The sequence below is a fragment of the Danaus plexippus genome, chromosome Z (assembly GCF_018135715.1).
Source record: "Danaus plexippus chromosome Z, MEX_DaPlex, whole genome shotgun sequence".
In the NCBI taxonomy this organism is placed as follows: domain Eukaryota; kingdom Metazoa; phylum Arthropoda; class Insecta; order Lepidoptera; family Nymphalidae; genus Danaus; species Danaus plexippus.
Genome location: NC_083559.1, coordinates 14,159,717 through 14,179,104, shown reverse-complemented (window position 1 = coordinate 14,179,104; position 19,388 = coordinate 14,159,717). Strand labels below are relative to the sequence as shown.

At 29.9% G+C, this 19,388-nt stretch overlaps 3 protein-coding genes across 4 annotated transcripts; 1 reads left to right on the top strand and 2 right to left on the bottom strand.

Moving 5' to 3' along the window:
• Positions 1 to 30: 30 nt before the first annotated feature.
• LOC116777857 (vacuolar protein sorting-associated protein 37C) lies at positions 31 to 2,625 on the bottom strand. 2 transcript variants are annotated; one of them, XM_032671607.2, is made up of 4 exons: positions 2,541 to 2,625; positions 2,314 to 2,466; positions 1,871 to 2,042; positions 31 to 839 (listed from the first exon to the last, which is right to left on the bottom strand). In XM_032671607.2, the coding sequence occupies exons 2-4, from the start codon at positions 2,431 to 2,433 to the stop codon at positions 484 to 486; spliced, it is 648 nt and encodes a 215-aa protein (XP_032527498.1). In that variant the 5' UTR covers positions 2,434 to 2,466; positions 2,541 to 2,625; the 3' UTR covers positions 31 to 483. The 2 variants fall into 2 exon arrangements, with proteins under 2 accessions (XP_032527498.1, XP_061382314.1); XM_061526330.1 differs by having other exon boundaries at positions 2,314 to 2,603.
• Positions 2,626 to 3,333: 708 nt separating this feature from the next.
• LOC116777897 (N-acetylglucosaminyl-phosphatidylinositol de-N-acetylase) lies at positions 3,334 to 6,756 on the top strand. The gene is made up of 4 exons (XM_032671689.2): positions 3,334 to 3,816; positions 4,324 to 4,614; positions 5,167 to 5,260; positions 5,382 to 6,756. Exons 1-4 carry the CDS (start codon positions 3,501 to 3,503, stop codon positions 5,554 to 5,556), a joined length of 876 nt encoding a protein of 291 aa, XP_032527580.2. The 5' UTR covers positions 3,334 to 3,500; the 3' UTR covers positions 5,557 to 6,756.
• A 2,000-nt stretch (positions 6,757 to 8,756) lies between these two features.
• Positions 8,757 to 19,376, bottom strand: LOC116778109 (phosphatidylinositol transfer protein alpha isoform). The gene is made up of 8 exons (XM_032671984.2): positions 19,204 to 19,376; positions 18,902 to 18,932; positions 17,298 to 17,409; positions 15,013 to 15,164; positions 14,095 to 14,172; positions 11,717 to 11,947; positions 11,301 to 11,359; positions 8,757 to 11,171 (listed from the first exon to the last, which is right to left on the bottom strand). Exons 1-8 carry the CDS (start codon positions 19,218 to 19,220, stop codon positions 11,033 to 11,035), a joined length of 819 nt encoding a protein of 272 aa, XP_032527875.1. The 5' UTR covers positions 19,221 to 19,376; the 3' UTR covers positions 8,757 to 11,032.
• Positions 19,377 to 19,388: the final 12 nt, after the last annotated feature.

Below are 19,388 nucleotides of genomic sequence, written 5' to 3'. Positions count from 1 at the left end.
TCCTCACACATGTGAAATAAAATTCAAATAACTGTTTTGATAAAACTTTATCTACATAATACAGGAAATAAAATTTATATATACATTTGAAACTATAAAATTTATAGATTAAATGGCAAACAACAGATGTCTCATAATTCTATAATAAAAATAGTGTGTCTGTCTAATAGACTCGATCACATATCTACAAGCACCTCAAGCGGACCTTGTATTACATATCATTTATTCACTATTACTTTCAATTCAATTGACACTATTAAATTTAACAGATCATCAATATTTTAAATGTTCATTACGTTGTGACATTTTTATAACACTGAAATTATATTAATATATATTTTCCTATAAAAGAATTTTTAGATTAGAAAGCCCTTAAATTTAAAATGTTAAATATTTTGTGGTGTATGACATTTAAAATAATATTCATTTTTAAGAGACATAAATAGGTGCTTCAACTTTTTTCCTTATAAATAACGCTGTATTTCAGAAGTGATTTCCATACATTCCGGGCATTGGCATGTTTAAGGGCCCAACGGGGTATGGTATGTTTGGTACACCTTGTGGTCCAAAGCTTGGGTATGGTAGATATGGCTTGCTTACGCCATTCACGTATGAACTCGGACTACCCATTCTTAACAGTTCACTCATTTTTTCCGATTTGAATTTCCTCAAGTGCATCTCTTTGCGGATCGGTTCAAAGTCTTCCAAGAATTTGTCAACATCCATCTTGCCTGTGAGAAAGTCTTGCGCAATGTTCTCGGACTGTTCCTCCGACTCTGCGGCTGCCGTTTGTAATACAGCTAGCGTTGTATCTGGTGTTACACCGGCCGATTTTGACTCTGAAATCGATTATTATATTACATGATGATAGCAGAATAGTTTAGATAATACGTCTTAATATTAATAACTTAAATATATTGAAGGAAAAATAAATTACATTACCAACTTATGAATGGAATAGTTTACAGAACTATCGAAATCTAATGTCTAAAGCAGTTGCCATGAACCTACCGATTTTGGGTATTTCTACCGATATTGACCGTGTGCTACCGAAATATACAAATGCGATGATTTATTCCAAGATTTCAGAGAAAACGTGGTAATTTTCCGACTAACTGAACGATTTTACTGTAGTAAGTTGGCAACCCTATTTTTTTATACTAAAGTTAAGGGAAATCCTTCAAAAGTAAGTATGGATGAGTAGTAAGTTTGGGGAATACCCTCGCGTCCTACAAACAATAGCCAAACCTTTGTTATAAGCGTATTCACGCTCGAGAATCTACTTGCCTTATCTATAACTCTATATCAGGAATTCAAATTTATTTCATTCATTGTTTTATCTTCACTAATTAAGGTCTTAATGGCGAAGTGCCTAAACAAGCATTATTAAGATGTAATATCATCTGACGAGAAACCGAGTACTAGCAACGCGAGTAGAAAACGAAAAAAATATCTAGAATTTTATAGGAAGGAATGGGAAGATCTGCCAATGTTGATTCTTCACATATTAATCTAATGAAATCTAAAACAGTAAAACAGGCTGTCTACTCAGTAAATCAGTGGTCTATTACACTCAAAACAAATAATTAATTCTGCTAATTGTTTTTCTTCGAAATTAAAGCAAATATGACTGTTATGGCTGAAGAACATTAGTATGATCCAGATAGTAAAATGATCATATTTAATGATAAGTTTAGATTGTAACAAATGTGATTGATTATTGATTTTTTTTATTGTATACTGATTTTGGGCATGAAAATACCAATCTAGTGGGCAACTCTACCAATTCCATCCCTTGCTGTTCGAGACCACTAGTCTGAAGGTCTTTCATCAGCATATAGTATATTAAAATATTAATAAATAAACTTACTGTAATCATTAAGCAATTCTTGTATATGGCTACACAGCTCTTCTCCCATTTTAGATTTCTCTTGTATCTGTTTTTTAAGATCTTCCAGATCTGGCTCTTTGCTAAGGTTAAATTCAGCCAAGGATCTGTTGCTGGCAATTATCATCTCTCTTTCAGTTTCCCAATCTTTAACCTAAAATTGTAGGACTTATACAACATGTTCACAAGGAAACTATTAAAGCTCTTAAATGTATTTTGAATAAACTCAAAAAAAAAAATCAAAAAAAAAAAAAAAATATTGGGTTTAAATTTAGTCCGTAAACACGTACGATATTACTACCAGGTGGCTACAGGTTTCTTAAACATAAAAGACATCTTATTAAAAATCACAATGACTCATGAAAGGAAGTAGTATCAAGATAAATTGTTATTATCTCGACTATGGAACAAAATATAATACTCACTTGTTTAACATCTTTAAGGACGGAATCGAATTTGGTGTCATCGTTGAGCATTTCCTTTAACTCATCCGAGTTGAGATGGGCCAGCAACCCCATCGCTGTTGGGTAATCTGGCTGCATCATTTCGATCACCTTTCACAAGCTGAGACGTAGAACCTCGAAAATTGTATTTGAATATAAAATATACACTCTACTCTACACGGCTTATGTTACTGTAAATCCACAATTACATAGATTTAGAAGCAATAAACAGTTTGTGAATTTGTTATTCTTCTATGAAAGTCATATAGTAGTGTTACCTGCTGGTTATACTTTAATAATACTCGATTAAAAAAGAGTTGCTATCTGTAAAAAATATATTACATATTCTCAAAGTTAATTATCATTTATCATAGGTCCCAGAGAAAGGAAATCTACATAATAGTCATGTTTGACATTAAATTTACTAGATTTTTGGAAATATTATTTAATTTCTTTTCCCACATAAACAGCATTTTATTTATATACATTTGAGATTTTTCTCAAAAAAAAATTACAAAACTATTTGAATACTACAAACAAAACTAATACAATTGATATATGACACTTTGTGAAAAAGGAAATGCTTGATTTAAGTTTATATATTTGCGTCCTTCGAAGACTGTATTCAAAATTTTATAATACTTACTTTAGTTTCTTAATATATTTGACTAATTAATATCTTATCCCTTCTATTCAATACTTACTTACTTTACCTTTGTTTTATTCTATAAAGAACAATTTCAACCTAACGAGGAGAATTTTTCCCATATTTATTAAATAGTAATATAACACGTTTGCGGACTGGGCCGTTTCTGTCTCTCTTTTAGCTTGAGTCACGCTTTTATTGAAGAGAAAACAATAAATAATATTATAAATGAAATATCTACAGTACAGCCGGTATGTTAAGTGGAATGCCAAAGCGACATTAATATTTTTAGCTTCTTAGTTTATGGTGTATCATCGAATTTTAGGTAGCTAGAGCTTTCGATCTTTAGATGACATTAAAAATGTCAGTTCAAAGATGTCAAAATAATGATGAAATTATTGACCCTTAAGTTTTAAAACTTTAGAATTAAATTATTGAATATAATTTTAAAATATAATGTATAATTCTCCATGAACAGATAAATGTGAAATAAGAAGTAAAACAAATTGTGTTCTAGTCAGAAATGTCATTTTCAGAGACACCATACAAGTTGGAATATGCTTACAATTTTTACTTAACTTTTGTGGCCGATATATTAATTTATGTTAGAAATTTTATATTATACATAGGTGTTTGGTTGATTGGATATTTGTGTGTGTGTTGCGTGGTTTACAGACGTTATGCTAGACGGCTCCCGACAAGAACTCGTGGCGCTCTCGGGGCTAAAAGAGTATTATTAGTTATTGCCCATCCTGATGATGAGTGCATGTTCTTTGGTCCAACAATATTTAGATTGTGCGAGCAAGGTGCTGAAGTCTATCTGCTGTGTCTATCCAATGGTATATTTTTTTTTATATATTATATATTTACCAAAACTGAAACTTACATCCTAAGAAAATACTGTTTTTTAGGACTATAGTAAAATATATGTCTGTGGTATTAACATCATATTAAGCAATTTCAATAATAAGACTAAAAGTAATGACCATACCTTAAAGGACATAAATGACAATATGTTTTTTTTTTTTAACTGTGTAATAAAAAATTTTTCTGTATATTATGCACCCTATATGTATCATACAAAGAAGTCATTCTTAAAAGAAAAGACTTGTAGCTAACAGCATATTAAATAAAAAAAAAAATCTGGAATCCATTAGTTGCTTTATCAGGATTGTTAAAGAAATAGTTCATTAAAGACAATACACTTTTATATATACTGTATACTGTCCCATTAAAACCTGATGTTAGTTTTTATGAATAATTTTCTTTCCTTAATCAATAATTTGGCCAAAATATAATTTGTCGTAGTAAATCAAATAACAGTCGATGTTCAAATATATTTTCAGGTAATTATGAGGGCAAAGGCGGCGAAAGACGCAAGGAGCTGTGGAATGCCTGCCGTGAGCTCGGTGTACCTGATAGCAATATATGTCTCATTATGGACACAAGATTGCCGGACAACCCTAAAGCGCAATGGCCAGTTCCTGTTGTAGCTAGACTCATACAACACAAGTTAGAGGCTTTGGATATAGATACATTAGTGACATTTGATCGAGGAGGTGTTTCATCTCACCCAAACCACTCAGCTGCCTTTTATGCTGTAGCTTATATGTTTGTTGAAAAGAATATGCCTTCAAGTAAGTATTTAATACCAGTATCTTTGAATTTTAACTTGTTTGCTATAATTTGTTTAGTTTTTTGCTTTTATATCACAAACTCGGCTATATTATTTGCATTTACTTACAATTAACGGGACATAATAATTTATTTAATTCAAACTTTTATTTCAATGCCTCTTGCAAAGTAAAGAAAATTTTGTCATATATAGATTGCGAGAAATTCCTAACATGCATAACATCGTAAAAACTTGTAGTTAATAACTATAGTAATTTTATAATGTAAATACATTATTATACATTTTCTTAAGAAATTATAAATCAATGCTTTTACATATAAAGCACATAATAGATTTAGTTTTTATATTTAGACCTATTTAATTAAACGAGAGAATTTTGATTGTTAATTTTGTTGTGCCATTATAAATTTCCATATTAACAATAAATTTAAATACAAATAGTGAGGTAAATGAATAATATAATAATAACCGGAATTTTTGTTTCTGTTCTATTTATTGGCCATAAATTTATTTTAAAGCTAATGATTTTTACCCGATATTGTTTTTATTGCAGAATGTACTTTTTATACACTGGATTCTGTAAATATACTGAGAAAGTACTTGGGGTTCCTAGATCTTCCACTGAGCTTTGTTCTATCTTCCAAAAGGTAAGTTTCACTTTATTCAATTTTACTACGAACATATAATATATTAATAAAAGTACTACATAACTTGTGATCTTAAATTATTACAAATGCAATAAAAAAAACGTAATTTTAATTTTTGTAGGTACTTCCTTCGCTGGACTGAGAGTCGTCGCGTGACACGAGCGATGAAGCTTCACAAGAGCCAGATGGTGTGGTTCAGATATCTGTATGTGATGTTTTCTAGGTACATGGTCATCAATACACTTAGGAAGATTAATCTCGCCGACATAGAGCTTGAACTAGAAGTAGATGACTAGCAGTTGATGGCGGCATTACACTTAACGGGAATTTCACCAGTTCCTATGACGTCCGGGATAATAATGTTTTAAATTTATATAAAATAAGAAATATATTCTATCCTAAATAAAAATAAATTGTGGTGATGAGCAAATTGTGACATATAGGCCATAACATATTTTATCTGTGACGTTATATTAAAATCTATGAAATCAAAAATATTTTTTTGTCTGTCAACTAACTAGCAATCTAGCTTAGCTTACACATTTGCGACTGCTTGCATCAATGACTGGTGAAATCAGCCCTTATTTAAAAAATCGGCATCAAGGAGCTTATTAAATTGCAATATTGAAAGGCATTTTTTTATTGATTGTTTTATTATATGAGGTTTGCTATTTATCACTGTTTTTTTTTTACATAGTTTATTAAGTGCTTGCTTCTGATATTATTGACGATTTGTTAGTGTCGAGTCCACGTTATGAACGCAAGCGTAACCGATTTAGAGCGTGTGTGTACTTTTTAAAGATCGGCGTATATGTATGGATTTTATTTTATATACTATAGTATGGGATGAGAGACTTTTCCATTTTTGTACCCCCTATACATTATCAGATTATGTAGACTAAAAATTAAAAATGATGTTCAAATTAGATTAAGATATAAAAGATTGTGAGATTTGAATTGGATGAATTTAAATGTATGTATTGTTCGCTAGTGACTGATGTTACGTTTTAGAGTGGATCTATGCAGTATTATATGTAACTTTTTTCTACACTAGCAAGGATTGACTAAGAGATATCCATAATACCCACACCATTGTTTGCTAGAATATTTTGAAGGTAATGTTAAATGTATTCCTGTTTTGGCTATTCACTTTGAAAGACACAGTTGACAATATTGATGTGAAATAGAAACTTATCGGTTATAAGAATATTATATTGTGTTCAAAACGATGCCATGCAATCCTCCCGAGGGTTGTTGACTGAGTTTTTTTCCAAAAAGAACAAAATTTAGTTATTTCTTAAGGATATTCTAATATTTTTAAATGTGAAAGTTTTCAATGCCTTCATTGGATACTTGCCTTTGTGATGTACGGTTCCAGTAGGTAGGTTCTAAGCAACAATAGTGTTTCCTTTCATTTTATTGTGAGATTATAAAAAAAATACATAGTTGTATATTTTAAAATCCAAATTCTACAAATATAAATTACAAAATGTTCACATTATCTATTATTTCAATTCCCTATAATTATTATTTACTTATTTATAGCTTTCCTATTGCAATACATTTTAAGTAACTCTATATGAATTTGAAATGTTGTAACATACTGAGTTCATTATATATGTTGGTACATTTATTATAATTTAATTTTATTATGATATCCATTTTTTTTTCATATCCATTCCAGTGACAAACATGTAAGCTATACTCTTCTGCTATTTCTGATAGAAAGTTTGGTTGCTCGTCTGAAAATATATTTAAGACTTCATACAAATAATATTTTATTGTGGTGAAACCATCTCGGAACTAATTAGGTATAATTTAAATTATTATGATAAAGAGTTACATATATACAAAAAATATATAATTTGGTACTATTTTTATATATATTAGTTTTTTTATAGTTCTAATCGTAATAACTTTTAAGGATATGAATTGAAATGATGAAATAAAAAGCAAGTCATAACTTGCTAATTAAATTAATCGACATTACTGCACTATGCATATTACAAATTAGTATTATGAATTATCACAATACACACATCCTGTAGAGTAACAATGGAGTAAGTTTAAAAAAAATAGTCACTTTATTTAAGAATAGACTATAGAATTATATTACAAAAATTATATGGATACATATATCATTCAACAAGTTTACTTTCCCATCAAGTTATATTCGAAAGTTAGTAATAAAAACAGCCAATGAAGTAGATTGTTAAGAACTTATAAATAAGGAAATGCGTTAAATGTTGTATATATTGCGACTTACTGGACGAACTTGATTTTGTAAACATAAAAAAATATTTAAATCAAAAACGTCTGCGATTGTTGTTATTACAATTTACTTAAATGAAAGAATATAGAGAATTAAATTCTAAATTCTTGAATTTAGAATGTCTGTTATTTATATTGTTTAAGGAAAAAAAATCTTTAATCGTTTTTAAATTACCTGTGGAAGTTAAACACTTTTAAGTTAAGCGTTTAAACGACATTCCACTGTTTGTGGACGATAACTCGTTTATTTAATTGCGATATAAATCTAATAACTATGAAGTTAACATCATGTGACGAACAAATTAATTCGCACAAATTATGTATGTAGATTGTACTTACTTTGTAGGTTTAAAAATTAAAATCGACGATGTAAAAGTCTGCCACAAAAAATAAATGTTTCAATTCCAACGCTACCAAATTTCTTAGCTTTGATTTTACACAGAAATCTAGTGGAATCGCGATTTTTTAATATTCGCGCGTAAACTAAGCTGTCACTTTTTCAGTTCGGAAAAAAGGTTTCCATAAACACAGCTTGACTCATTCTTCTTCACTATGTTCATAGTTGCTTTATGGTATTACACGATAAGATGGCGCTTCTGAAATCATATAAATTGATTATACAAAAATATGGTTACATAAAAATATAGAAAACTATTTAATTTACATATAAGCTAGTATGAAGATATTCTTTCCAAGGAATTAAAAAATGAGTATATTTAGGTTTATCTCAATATAATTTTAAAGCGACATATGATTTGTAAATGCTATAATAACAAAGACAATCAGCGGCTGACACGTCACAAACACTAGAAATAGTTAATTAATAAGTTAGTTAGTTAATTAATAATTAATAAGTATCTGATGAAATAAACTCCGAGGTCTATTTAGAAATTGGAATAATCAAAATAAAGATTTAATTTCTTTTATGAATATTATTACGAAAGAAAATAAAATTTCTGAGATAGAAATATATTAAATTGATTATATTATTGTCTGAACATATTATTTTGTACTAAGAGTGAACGAATGCTGCGTTTCAGAATAACAACGATTGCATGAACAAATTATATTAGTTCATCTATAAAAATAAACATCGTATTTTCTATTATTATCAGTCAAGGAATTCCTTTGTTTTTTTTTTAATGCATTAAAACAGACCGATTCGATATAATCTCAGCGAGGCGCTGAATTCTTTCGTCCCATTGTTCAATAACAACATCATGTGGCAGGTTAAAATTATTTTATTTACGTTGGCATTCAAAATATTCATAATACATTTTACAACAAATGTCATCACTTAAACTTATATATCAATGCGAGAATCCATCGAAACTATATTTGCTATAATTTTAAATTGACAACTTCGGCTTCTATACATATTATGCTTTATGCTATACGTCAGCGTGATGTCTCATAGCTACTACTACATTCAAACAAGTTTCAAAATTTTTATAATTATGAAATTATGATATAGTTATATGACTATATTATGCGCATTCCTCCGTTTGTCGTTATATATTAATTATAAAGTTCATTAATCGTTGGCTATACTAAGTACAGATACATTTATATGTGGAGAATGTATTATCTAGATGAACTACTAGCAAAGTCGAAGCACTTCGTATTAAGCGATCTAAAATTTTATTTGTTACAGTATTACATAAAATATTTTATTATATATAGAAGAAAAAATATTTTAATTACAATCTACGTTTCCAAAGACAACCCTAAGTACTTAATTTTTAAATATTTTTTTTTTTTTTGTTTTTCGTTCTAACCCATCTTTCCAAGCACTAATAGTAACTGAAAAGATCAAGAAAGAAAAAGAAATAAAAATTAAGTACGTTAAATGCGAAAGAATAATAAATAAAAGACTTCGCCCAAATTGTATATTATGGTGTATTCAATAAAAAAAAAACTTATAAGAACTTATAAAAAGGAAAAAAAAAAAAACGAATAAAAAGCAAATATTATTAGCCAGAGCTGTGGAAAATTACGAAGCATGGAAACGTTCACCTCATCAGCTAACAAACATGTAATGTTCAATGATAAAAAATAATAATAATAATAATAATTTAGTTCCGTCCAGACAACTCTTGGCATATCAACATGTGGAACCATCGTAAATACTATTTCAATTGCTTCAAAGGAACATTATTTAATACAAACATTACTATTATAAATGTATTATATAATTTAAATAATTAATTTTTTCGCATCAGCGTACAGCCAGTTAATACAAACTGCATAGCAACAGAGAGCTAGAGGTAAAAAACAAATCTATTTTCAACATATCTTGGTACAACAACTGGAATGTCACTCAATATTAAAATACTGTTCTCTATTAAGCACACTTAAATATTTATATAATTATATATATATATAATAAAGTATATATATATATATATGTTGTGATTTTATAATTATTTTACTGCCAAATTACATCCCATACCAGTACAACCATCACCAGTTCTGCTCTCAATGTGTTTCATTTAAACGATTCACAAAATATTGATTTACATAAGGTTTTCATATCCAACCCGGTTCTATCGGAACGGGTCTGTTCGGACCCGACACAATCGGTTTTAAAAACAATCAAATTGATTACCCCAACATATTATCGACTACCAAGCTGTGATAACCATCGAGCCATCGACCTATAGCATTATGTACACAACAGCCAAATAAACCCAGACCGTAACGGGTTATACACTTATAAAAACATTGAAATATTTTAAATATTATCCGCTAAAATGCCGTTTAACCACAAAATCTCGATGCTAAGTTACATATATGTATGTATATATGCTTTTTTTTTATTATTACTCTCTCTAAACCTTTATATCTGATGCATCCTTTAGGTAACAACTACGTTTAACCATTGACTACATTACCTTAAATGTTTACAACTATACCACATTTCAATAAAATTATTGTTTCCAACTAATATTAAGTGCCCCCGCATCAGTTGAGACAGCGCTGCAAGTGTTCAACAGGCCACAACACAATTGATTTAAATTTATCCATATCATTTATATGTTTTAATACTATATATTGCTTCTGAATAAAAACGAACCACAGTGTATATAGATAGACTTGATGAAGTAGGATCACATTGACAAGGTCATTTCATTTATTTCATAATCAAATGGTTACATGGTTCATAGAGATTTTTTTATGTATATATATGTGATAACCATAGTCACGTGACTATCAGCGGCCTTACATATAATGTATATGCGAATATAAATAATGAGCTTACGACTGCCAGCAGTCTTAATAAACGCAATCTCTGAGGCTAGGGCATCTGTTAGGGCGGGGACGCTAAACGGACCGATTACAATGGACCTTGAGATTCGACCGAGATGTTTGGGGGTCAAGGGTCACATTGTAACATGAAATCTATATAGTCCGGTAGTCATCCGCCGCTTGTGATGACCTGCGACCGGTGCTGTTGCTGGTTGCTGGTGGTCGGAGGTCATGTGTCATGGGTCGACTGTCCTACTCGTTCTCGGCCCTCATGCCGCGGACCTCGCCCTCCCGGCGCAGCTTCTCGAGCTCCTCCTTGGTCCTCTCCTCAATGGCGCGGATGTCCGCCATGGTCATGCCGTACCAGTCGTCCATGGAGCAGAACACTTGCCTATAAATCGTAATTATTTTATATAGCTTTGTTATTTATATATATCATGAATAATAATATGAGTATTGATACTTGTTTGAGTACAGATAGTGTCCTTGTAGATAAGGAAGGTGTTAAACGACAACTAACCTATGGAAAATGGTGAACAATCGCCGCTCCGATTTCTGGATCAGATTCTCGACTTTGCTCTGTGAACATAAATAATAAATAATATCATAAAAATACACAGAGTAAAAACAAAAAGAGAAAATATTTCGTCTCGTTCAGAAATTACCGTTTACATACTTGTGGTGTTATGTTAGAATATTTATAGACTGTGACATAGATACTTTCCTCTGTTGCATCCCACGAACAATATAACCCGATTTTTTTTATATAATATAATATTTTTACTCTTTGTGAAGCACCTACTTAACAGATATCCATAACACTATCACATTCAGATAGCCCTGTTATTATATGATATATAGCATGAGTCATTAATTCGTAGTGTTATTGAGGAGCAAATAAAGAATGATATATTAATATATCAGAACAAAACAGACCTGAAGGCCGAACCATTTGAACTCGGCTGTGACGAGTTTGTAGCAGGTCATGACGGGGGTCACGTCGTTCTTCCACAGCGGACCGACGAGAGGTCCGCGGCCAGTCTTGCTGGATTTGAATTTCGTTGGATCAGTTTCCGGTTTGTAGTCGGAAGCGGACAGCGGATCATTGGCTATGTCGATATGAACCACCTCGCGGTTCTTCAACTTCTCCGGGGTCAGCTCGTGGACCTGTTCGATATAGAAATCATATACTCGACTGAACCTATATAAGAATTGAATACATACAATTTATATAACAAAAAAAAAAAATTGCACGCAGCGTTATAAGTGGAACATCTTTACATAAAAAACATATAAAATTAATACGGTTCATGTAACATTCGCTTAGCACAAGGTTATGTTCCAAATCTATATTATATACGCCGCCAGCTTCAATTTTAATGTAACATAAAACTATGAGCGTACTGACCCCGAACGAGAGAATTCTGTGAGAATTTTTTTAAATGTAGGTCACGCTGGAAGGCTGAATATATGTTCGCGTTTAGCGCATCAAAGAGGAATATAAGCGAAGCGAGTCACAAAAACTCTTTATGATCTCAGATAAATAGCATTCAAAACTTAAATACGTTCCAATCGAAGACTTGAGACTTATGTAAGGCTATTACGACGTATTTGCAAAAAAAAAATAAAAAATATTTATAAACTATAAAAATAAAACGGTCTTATTTTTAATCTACGCCTCTCTGTGTTCGCAGTATTAAATGCTACAACAAGCTATAAGACCTTCATTAAGTGTTATTAACACATTTATTCAACTCTTTACGCAACATCTGATTATAGTTAAATGACAGCTGTCAGATGGACATAGTATTTATAAGAAAGAAAAAAAAATGCGGCTTATAGTATTGGAATATTTAAGTAGGAATAATAAAGTAGCAATAGTAAAACATTACGCACACGTACCATGAGATAAACATACAATTTCATTTAAACTGCAAAATAATAAAAACAAATGTATTCATAAACATATTTTGCCAGCGGCTTAGCCGTTTTGTGTTAAGAAAGAAATGTATAGTCTGTTAAAGCAATGGATATGGTGATAAATCATCCTGATATCCAGGCTACATTCCTGTAAAGTTTGATCAAAATCGATTAAGCAGTTTTTGTGTTATAGAGAGACAAACATCGTTACATCCCAACAGATATTCGCACTTAGACTATCAGTAAAACATCATTATGGCAGTTCCGTTCCCATGACACGCACGGGAATTTCTGTGGAATATGTTGTGACATATTCACATAAGCGGCAATGACATAAATATGTTAAGACATAATATACAGTACGTATGTAGGTAACATCGATTTGATCTTTGTATTAGAGGTCAATACGTTGTCGCTTCGGTCGAGTCGAGGTTTTATTGGGACTCAGTCGAAACAAATCATTACTGAAGATCAAATACCGCATGAACCTAATAAAAAAAAAAACTTTCGACTCTACAACAGTTTCTTTATTATTTTTGTAAGTTACTAAACATCAGTTTTGCCATAAATCGGCACACATGAGATAGTTGCTAGCCACAATATCCTCATCACCTATATACAAAGACGGTGGACTTTTCTCTGCTACTGTATTTTGCTGACAAAGTTTTACCAATAACTCTCCAGCAATTAGTATGTGGTGTGGACGAGTTATGTGTATATATAGGTGTGAAATAGTTACTACGTGTCATATTATAATAAAAACGGAATATTTCATAAGTTACATCACAATCTATTTAATATGTTAATATTATTGTTTAAAGAGGATTTATTTGACGGGTAGCATCAAGATTTATTCAAGGCCAGTCGCCTTATATTAAAAAAAAGAAATAAAAAAATAAAAAATAATAATAATGTAAAAACGTTAAGTATAAAATGAATTACGACGTGAGTTTTATAATCGCGTCCCGATAAAAAGTAATACTAAGAATATTATCGCTAATGATACCGTAGAGTAATTTACGTACCTACAAATAGTTTTGGTAACTGTACATTTGGTTGGAATCTATATTTAATTATCATTAACAATGGCTCACTGATATATATATATATATATATATATATATATATATATATATATATATATATATATATATATATTTTATATAACGACACCATTAAAACGTCGGGTAGGTATATTTATTTAAAATGCTATTAATTTTACATTAAATATAATTTATCAATAAGTATACATTACTTAATTGTGTTGCTTGTAGTTCTGTTGCTCAATATTAATAGTTATATAATAAAAATAAAAAAACAATTGGTCGCATAAATATATACATACACACGGACACACCCACACATACAAATACACGCATGCATTAGTTACTTACATTATTCTGGTCCCCGACATCCGGTAAATGCAAAGACTCTATGCAAATGACGAAATTCTCCTTCATGTATCCGGGATTCTGAAAAAAAATATATAATTTTACATAACTAGCGTTGATATTAATTAGAACATTGTTAATTTCAATATAAATGTAGACACGGAGATTTTGTTTGACGACCTTTACCAGCATCACTATCGCTTTATAAAGACGACGATAAATATATATTATCTACAAAGTATTTATGTACATCGGCAAAGAAAAAAGTTCGGTTATGCATAGTACGAAATTCTTTGCATAATAATTACTTTTTTAAAAAAAAAAAAGTTCATTGAATATAATAATAAAAAAAAAAAAGAAATTCGTTAAGAATGCAACGTAAGTGTTGAGTTGGCTTAACATGAACGTATTTATAAGACTTCCCTAGTGTCGGCTGATGCTCGCTCAGATCCGTATGAAGAATACTTACGAAGATCAATTATCACATATTACGTGATCCTAGTGGAAACGAAAAACAGAAGTTTTTAAAAATTTACATTTCCATCAACACGAAACGAAACAAATTAGTATTTTTTTTTTTATTTAAATGACGGTTATATTTTTTAAAAAAAGAACGTCGCTTACGTATTATTATTACCTGCATTACATTTAAACGAAAATTGTGTATCAAACAAACCTCAGTTCCATTTTAGAATGTATTTTAATTTGTTATTTCTAGAATTTATGGATAACTCTGAAAATATACAGACCGAGATAAAAGACAGTTGGAAGTGACCTTGACTTTTAATACAGTTCCAAATATAAATGTGAATAAAAATATTAATGTCAAAATGAGAACACAATGAAATGCACTTTATTACATTGAAAAAAAACTCATAAATAACTCGGATTAATTTTGTTAATATATATATGTATAAATACCGTCAAGACAGTACGGCAGTAGGGGTAAGCATTCCACGCTTCCTCGTGGACCTCCAGGGAACCTTTTGGTGCTAGCAGACGGATGAAGGCTGGCACCTTCGAAGCCAGGTGGTAGATCTTATAGGTGTATTGCCCAGATGAATATTTACCACCTAAGAAATTTATATTTCTATGAGAAATCCACATTATACTTACCAATAATTACTCCATAACTAACACCTACTGATAACTTACTTTATACTACATATAATACAAATTTGTTTAGTAAAAATATTTCTAACCATCAAAATTTACTTATATATTATATTTTTCAACTGGTTTGGATACTGATTTTTTGTTAACTTTTAGAAAAAATATATAGAATATATTTCATATAAATTTAGTATGTTTTAAATAGTACCAAAATAAAATTTACTATTCCAGTAAAAATAACTGAAATAGGAACAGGAAAATATTGTTTTAGAACGGTGTTCAAGACGAAGTGACGGGTGCAAAAAAAACTTTTTTTGTTTTTTAAAGATTTTATAAGTACATACATTTAAATGCCATGACACGGGCAATAACAAAACTATAACCTCATTATTTATATTTACCCCATTTGAAAATATATATTGTCTGTATTAACAACTAAAGTAGTACAAATTCATATAATTGCAACGATTGTACAACTGTGACACGATTAGCGTGTGATTAGTATTTTTTTTTTTTCATTATTATTATATTTTTTTTTAACGCACACCTAGCAAAACATTCGGCCATCTGTGTAAACTAGAGGCTGTGACGTCATCACAGCTACTACGACCGCCATTCAAAGGAACATCGTCTCTATACACGTGAAAATAGAATGCAACTTTATTTAAAATCATCACTTCAACTAGTTATTCAAGAATAAGTTTGACGTGGCCTTTATACGGTTCTCAGTGAAGAGATGTTAGGTCCAATATACCACGTTGTTAAAGCGTTATTTTAAGACAATCAGTCATTAAATATTATAACGTATGTAGTTGAGGTACAGGAATTACGTGACGGGAGTTTAGGAACATACCAATCATATATTCTTTAATATCAATTATAATATTTTTATATATTTTTCTTTCCGTATATATTTTGTAACGTTCCGTTTACCCTTGGTGATTCTTATGTTCAGTTTTATCTTCTCATGTAGGTACGTGTTAACCTTCGCTACATAAATTATATTCTAACTAAATTAGTATTCATTAAAAAAATACGGAAATTACGGAATTAGTATGACTACGTAACATACGTGATGATAAACAAAAATATTAATTACTTCGAAACAAGTCCAACAACAATATTATAATATAATAACTAAGCAAGCTAAGCTGAGTGCACACTTTACTCTAAAACGTATTATTCATATAATTTTTTGTGATCTCTGTAAGTGTGTACTCAGTATTATTCTTAAATATATTTCTGATTTTTTTTTTAAACATTTTACCATCTTCGAGACAAGGACCGCAGGTCATGCAGGAGTCGAGTCCGACTGCTTTAACGCCACCTCTTTTTGAACTTGACGCTGTTTTAGGATCATTCTTCACTAGAACGTCAAATATGGCGTTCAGAATTAAAGAAGTTGAACATGACAGATATTATTTGAATACTTTTCGTATGGAAATTAACAGTATTTAAATATTTAGCGACCGTCGATGATTGTCATTACCAATGTAAAGATATCATTAAATTTCATTGCTTAAATTGAGGCCAATTTAACTTTCACTGAGCCAACCGTCCACTGATTCGTCGCTCGTTATAAAAAAATTAAAAATGGAACGTAAAAAATTTATACTTACACCTATATATTTGTGAGTCACTCTCATTTTTTCGGCATATTCTTACAGAATATTTACATTTTTTTTTAATTACAAGATCTCTCATGTGATTCTTTATTAACTCACTGCATTCATATATGAAGACTGACACCTGTCTCTGGCGACATATTTGTCTAAAGTAAGGACGCGTCTTTGATCAATTAACCGATTTTATTAAAAAGAAAAAGTTTTTACAATCAGCTTAATATAGAGCTGGACATCACTAAGGATCAGATCAGACCGTATCAAATCGGAAGCATTATTTAACAGCTGTTTACGAACGTGGCATATCGCTGTCATTTAGCGGCTACAAATCATCATGACGCATTAATACCAACAGATAATAAAAAGCAAGATAAAATGTCCTTAACGACTTATGTAACATATGTTACAATAGAAATAGTACACCTTTTATTTGAATATTAATGTTTAGTAAGCATCCGTATAAGCACTCACCCAGCAATGGATAATCCTTGAATGGTTCATTTTTGATCACCTCTATACCTTCACCTCCGCCCGTTTCGTTTTTGGACACCTCCGCCACACAGAACAGCTGAGCGACTTGGTACTGAATGAAATGTGAATCATGAGAGTTTGTCAAAACTGTTGTAGTATACATGAAATAACAACTTCATGGTCACAAATACTGTCACAATAATCAATAACACAATATGTTCACGGACAATTTAATTTTAATATTCGAGTCAATTAAAAAGTATCTATATTTTATTTAATCGATTATTAATATTCATTTATCTGTAACGGAAATATATTGAATATATGTGCGAGTATTTAAATTGTGTCAATGGTTATGTAATATATTATTTTTTTGTGCTAATTTTTCTCGTATGCAGTCTTTTCTTGTCGGCTCTCAAGGAACCCTCAACGAGTCCTTGACCTAATCGCGTCGCGCGAGCTTATATCACACACATAATCTTAGATTCACTTTTTATAAAAACATAAAATTTTTAAACAGATATGAAATTTAAAAAAAATAATTTACATTTTAAATATAAATAGCCTCAATATATACTTATTACTTTAAGTACTTACTTAATTTTCATACCAGAATATATAAATATTATATTTTACTTGAAGCATATATTTTATTAATATTGATGTATTATACATATAAGGTTGTGGTGTTCACATACCTCAAGGTTATATATGAATATGTCCATGGTGGAAAATTATAAGGGAATATAGTGGATGTCATGAATTTCAAGCCTTTCAACCAATTTTAAATTTTAATAACAAACTGTAAGAATTTCCACGGCTATTGTGCATTACGACCTGACATACATATTTAGAGATATAATTATAGTACATTTTTAATTTTTGACATACATGTACGTATATTAAAAGGTTGATTATATTTTAACACACTTAAACAACATATGACAAATATAATTGAATTTGAAAAGAGTATATAATATCTATGTAAGTGACTTAATATTAATTTTTTTTTTTAATTTATGCATTTCAAAGTAATAAAATCTTTATAATATTGTGTTCACAGGACTATTTTGACTTTTATTTGATATTTAAAATATAAGAATATATTTTATTGATTAATATAACACATGTCTAAGATGAGATTTAGTATATTATTTTCTTCAATATAATATATTGTAGGGTCCAGCTGCAAAAGCTCTATAAAATGCCAAATAATTAATAAATCAATACAAAGGGTAAGTGAGATTCTGTCAAATCTGAACACAATGATGTAAATGTCAATTTAAGCTGATATTAATATTGAAAAAAGTGTATTGTGTTTAAAAAAAAAAAATGACTTCGGTATAATGTTGTAAATTTTGAATATAATAAAACAATAAAAATTACTCATCATGTAATTTTATGTAGGTAACAAGTATATGTACTATTAAAATAAATATTTTGATAAGATAGTATTTGATAAAAAATCTTGATTAGTCATAAATAATAATAAAAAAATATTATATAAAATTCTATAGACGTATGAAATTAAGTAATAAAAGTTTTACATTTAACCAAAAATATAACAATTTTGAATAATAATAAAAATAAAATATAAAGCTTACCTCTTCTACAGTCAGAGGAAGGGTGACGCGACTGAAAAGAAAAAATGAAATTATTAATTTTCCATATGGACAAATTCTCAATGGTTCTTAGTACTATTAATGGCCATCTGCCAGAAATCTGAAAATCTTGGATCTGTCACTCCCGTAGACCTTTAAAAACTCTACCCTATAGATATTCATAAAATTAAATAAACATACAATAGCAAGAAAATTTCCTAAGATATTTCCTTACAGTATTTAGCTGACGACAAAAAATCGATTTATATTCACAAAAGGACTGTATAACCTTAATTATAACTTACTATTCTTTAATAAGCATCTTGATTTATTGTTTTTTCACTTAAATGCACATCAGATATTTCACTACAACCTTAAAGTAAACTTATCACAGTCCAACACTTGAGCGACCGCCCGATTATCTGATTATTGTAATTTCAAAAAATCTTTGACCAACCAATGACTAAAAATGACAAGGCGCATGCTTCAG

What these genes read in the sequence shown, in the direction of transcription:
- LOC116777897 (XM_032671689.2), top strand. Translation starts at nt 3,501, where the DNA reads ATGTCATTTTCAGAGACACCATACAAGTTGGAATATGCTTACAATTTT. An exon ending in TCTGCTGTGTCTATCCAATG is followed by an intron (nt 3,817 to 4,323) that starts GTATATTTTTTT and finishes ATATATTTTCAG; the next exon opens with GTAATTATGAGGGCAAAGGC. An exon ending in TTTGTTCTATCTTCCAAAAG is followed by an intron (nt 5,261 to 5,381) that starts GTAAGTTTCACT and finishes TAATTTTTGTAG; the next exon opens with GTACTTCCTTCGCTGGACTG.
- LOC116778109 (XM_032671984.2), bottom strand. An exon ending in CAAGGATTATCCATTGCTGG is followed by an intron (nt 15,165 to 17,297) that starts GTGAGTGCTTAT and finishes TAAATTTCTTAG; the next exon opens with GTGGTAAATATTCATCTGGG. An exon ending in ATGTCGGGGACCAGAATAAT is followed by an intron (nt 11,948 to 14,094) that starts GTAAGTAACTAA and finishes TATATCGAACAG; the next exon opens with GTCCACGAGCTGACCCCGGA.
- LOC116777857 (XM_032671607.2), bottom strand. Translation starts at nt 2,433, where the DNA reads ATGATGCAGCCAGATTACCCAACAGCGATGGGGTTGCTGGCCCATCTC. An exon ending in TCCTTAAAGATGTTAAACAA is followed by an intron (nt 2,043 to 2,313) that starts GTGAGTATTATA and finishes CTACAATTTTAG; the next exon opens with GTTAAAGATTGGGAAACTGA. An exon ending in AGAATTGCTTAATGATTACA is followed by an intron (nt 840 to 1,870) that starts GTAAGTTTATTT and finishes AATCGATTTCAG; the next exon opens with AGTCAAAATCGGCCGGTGTA.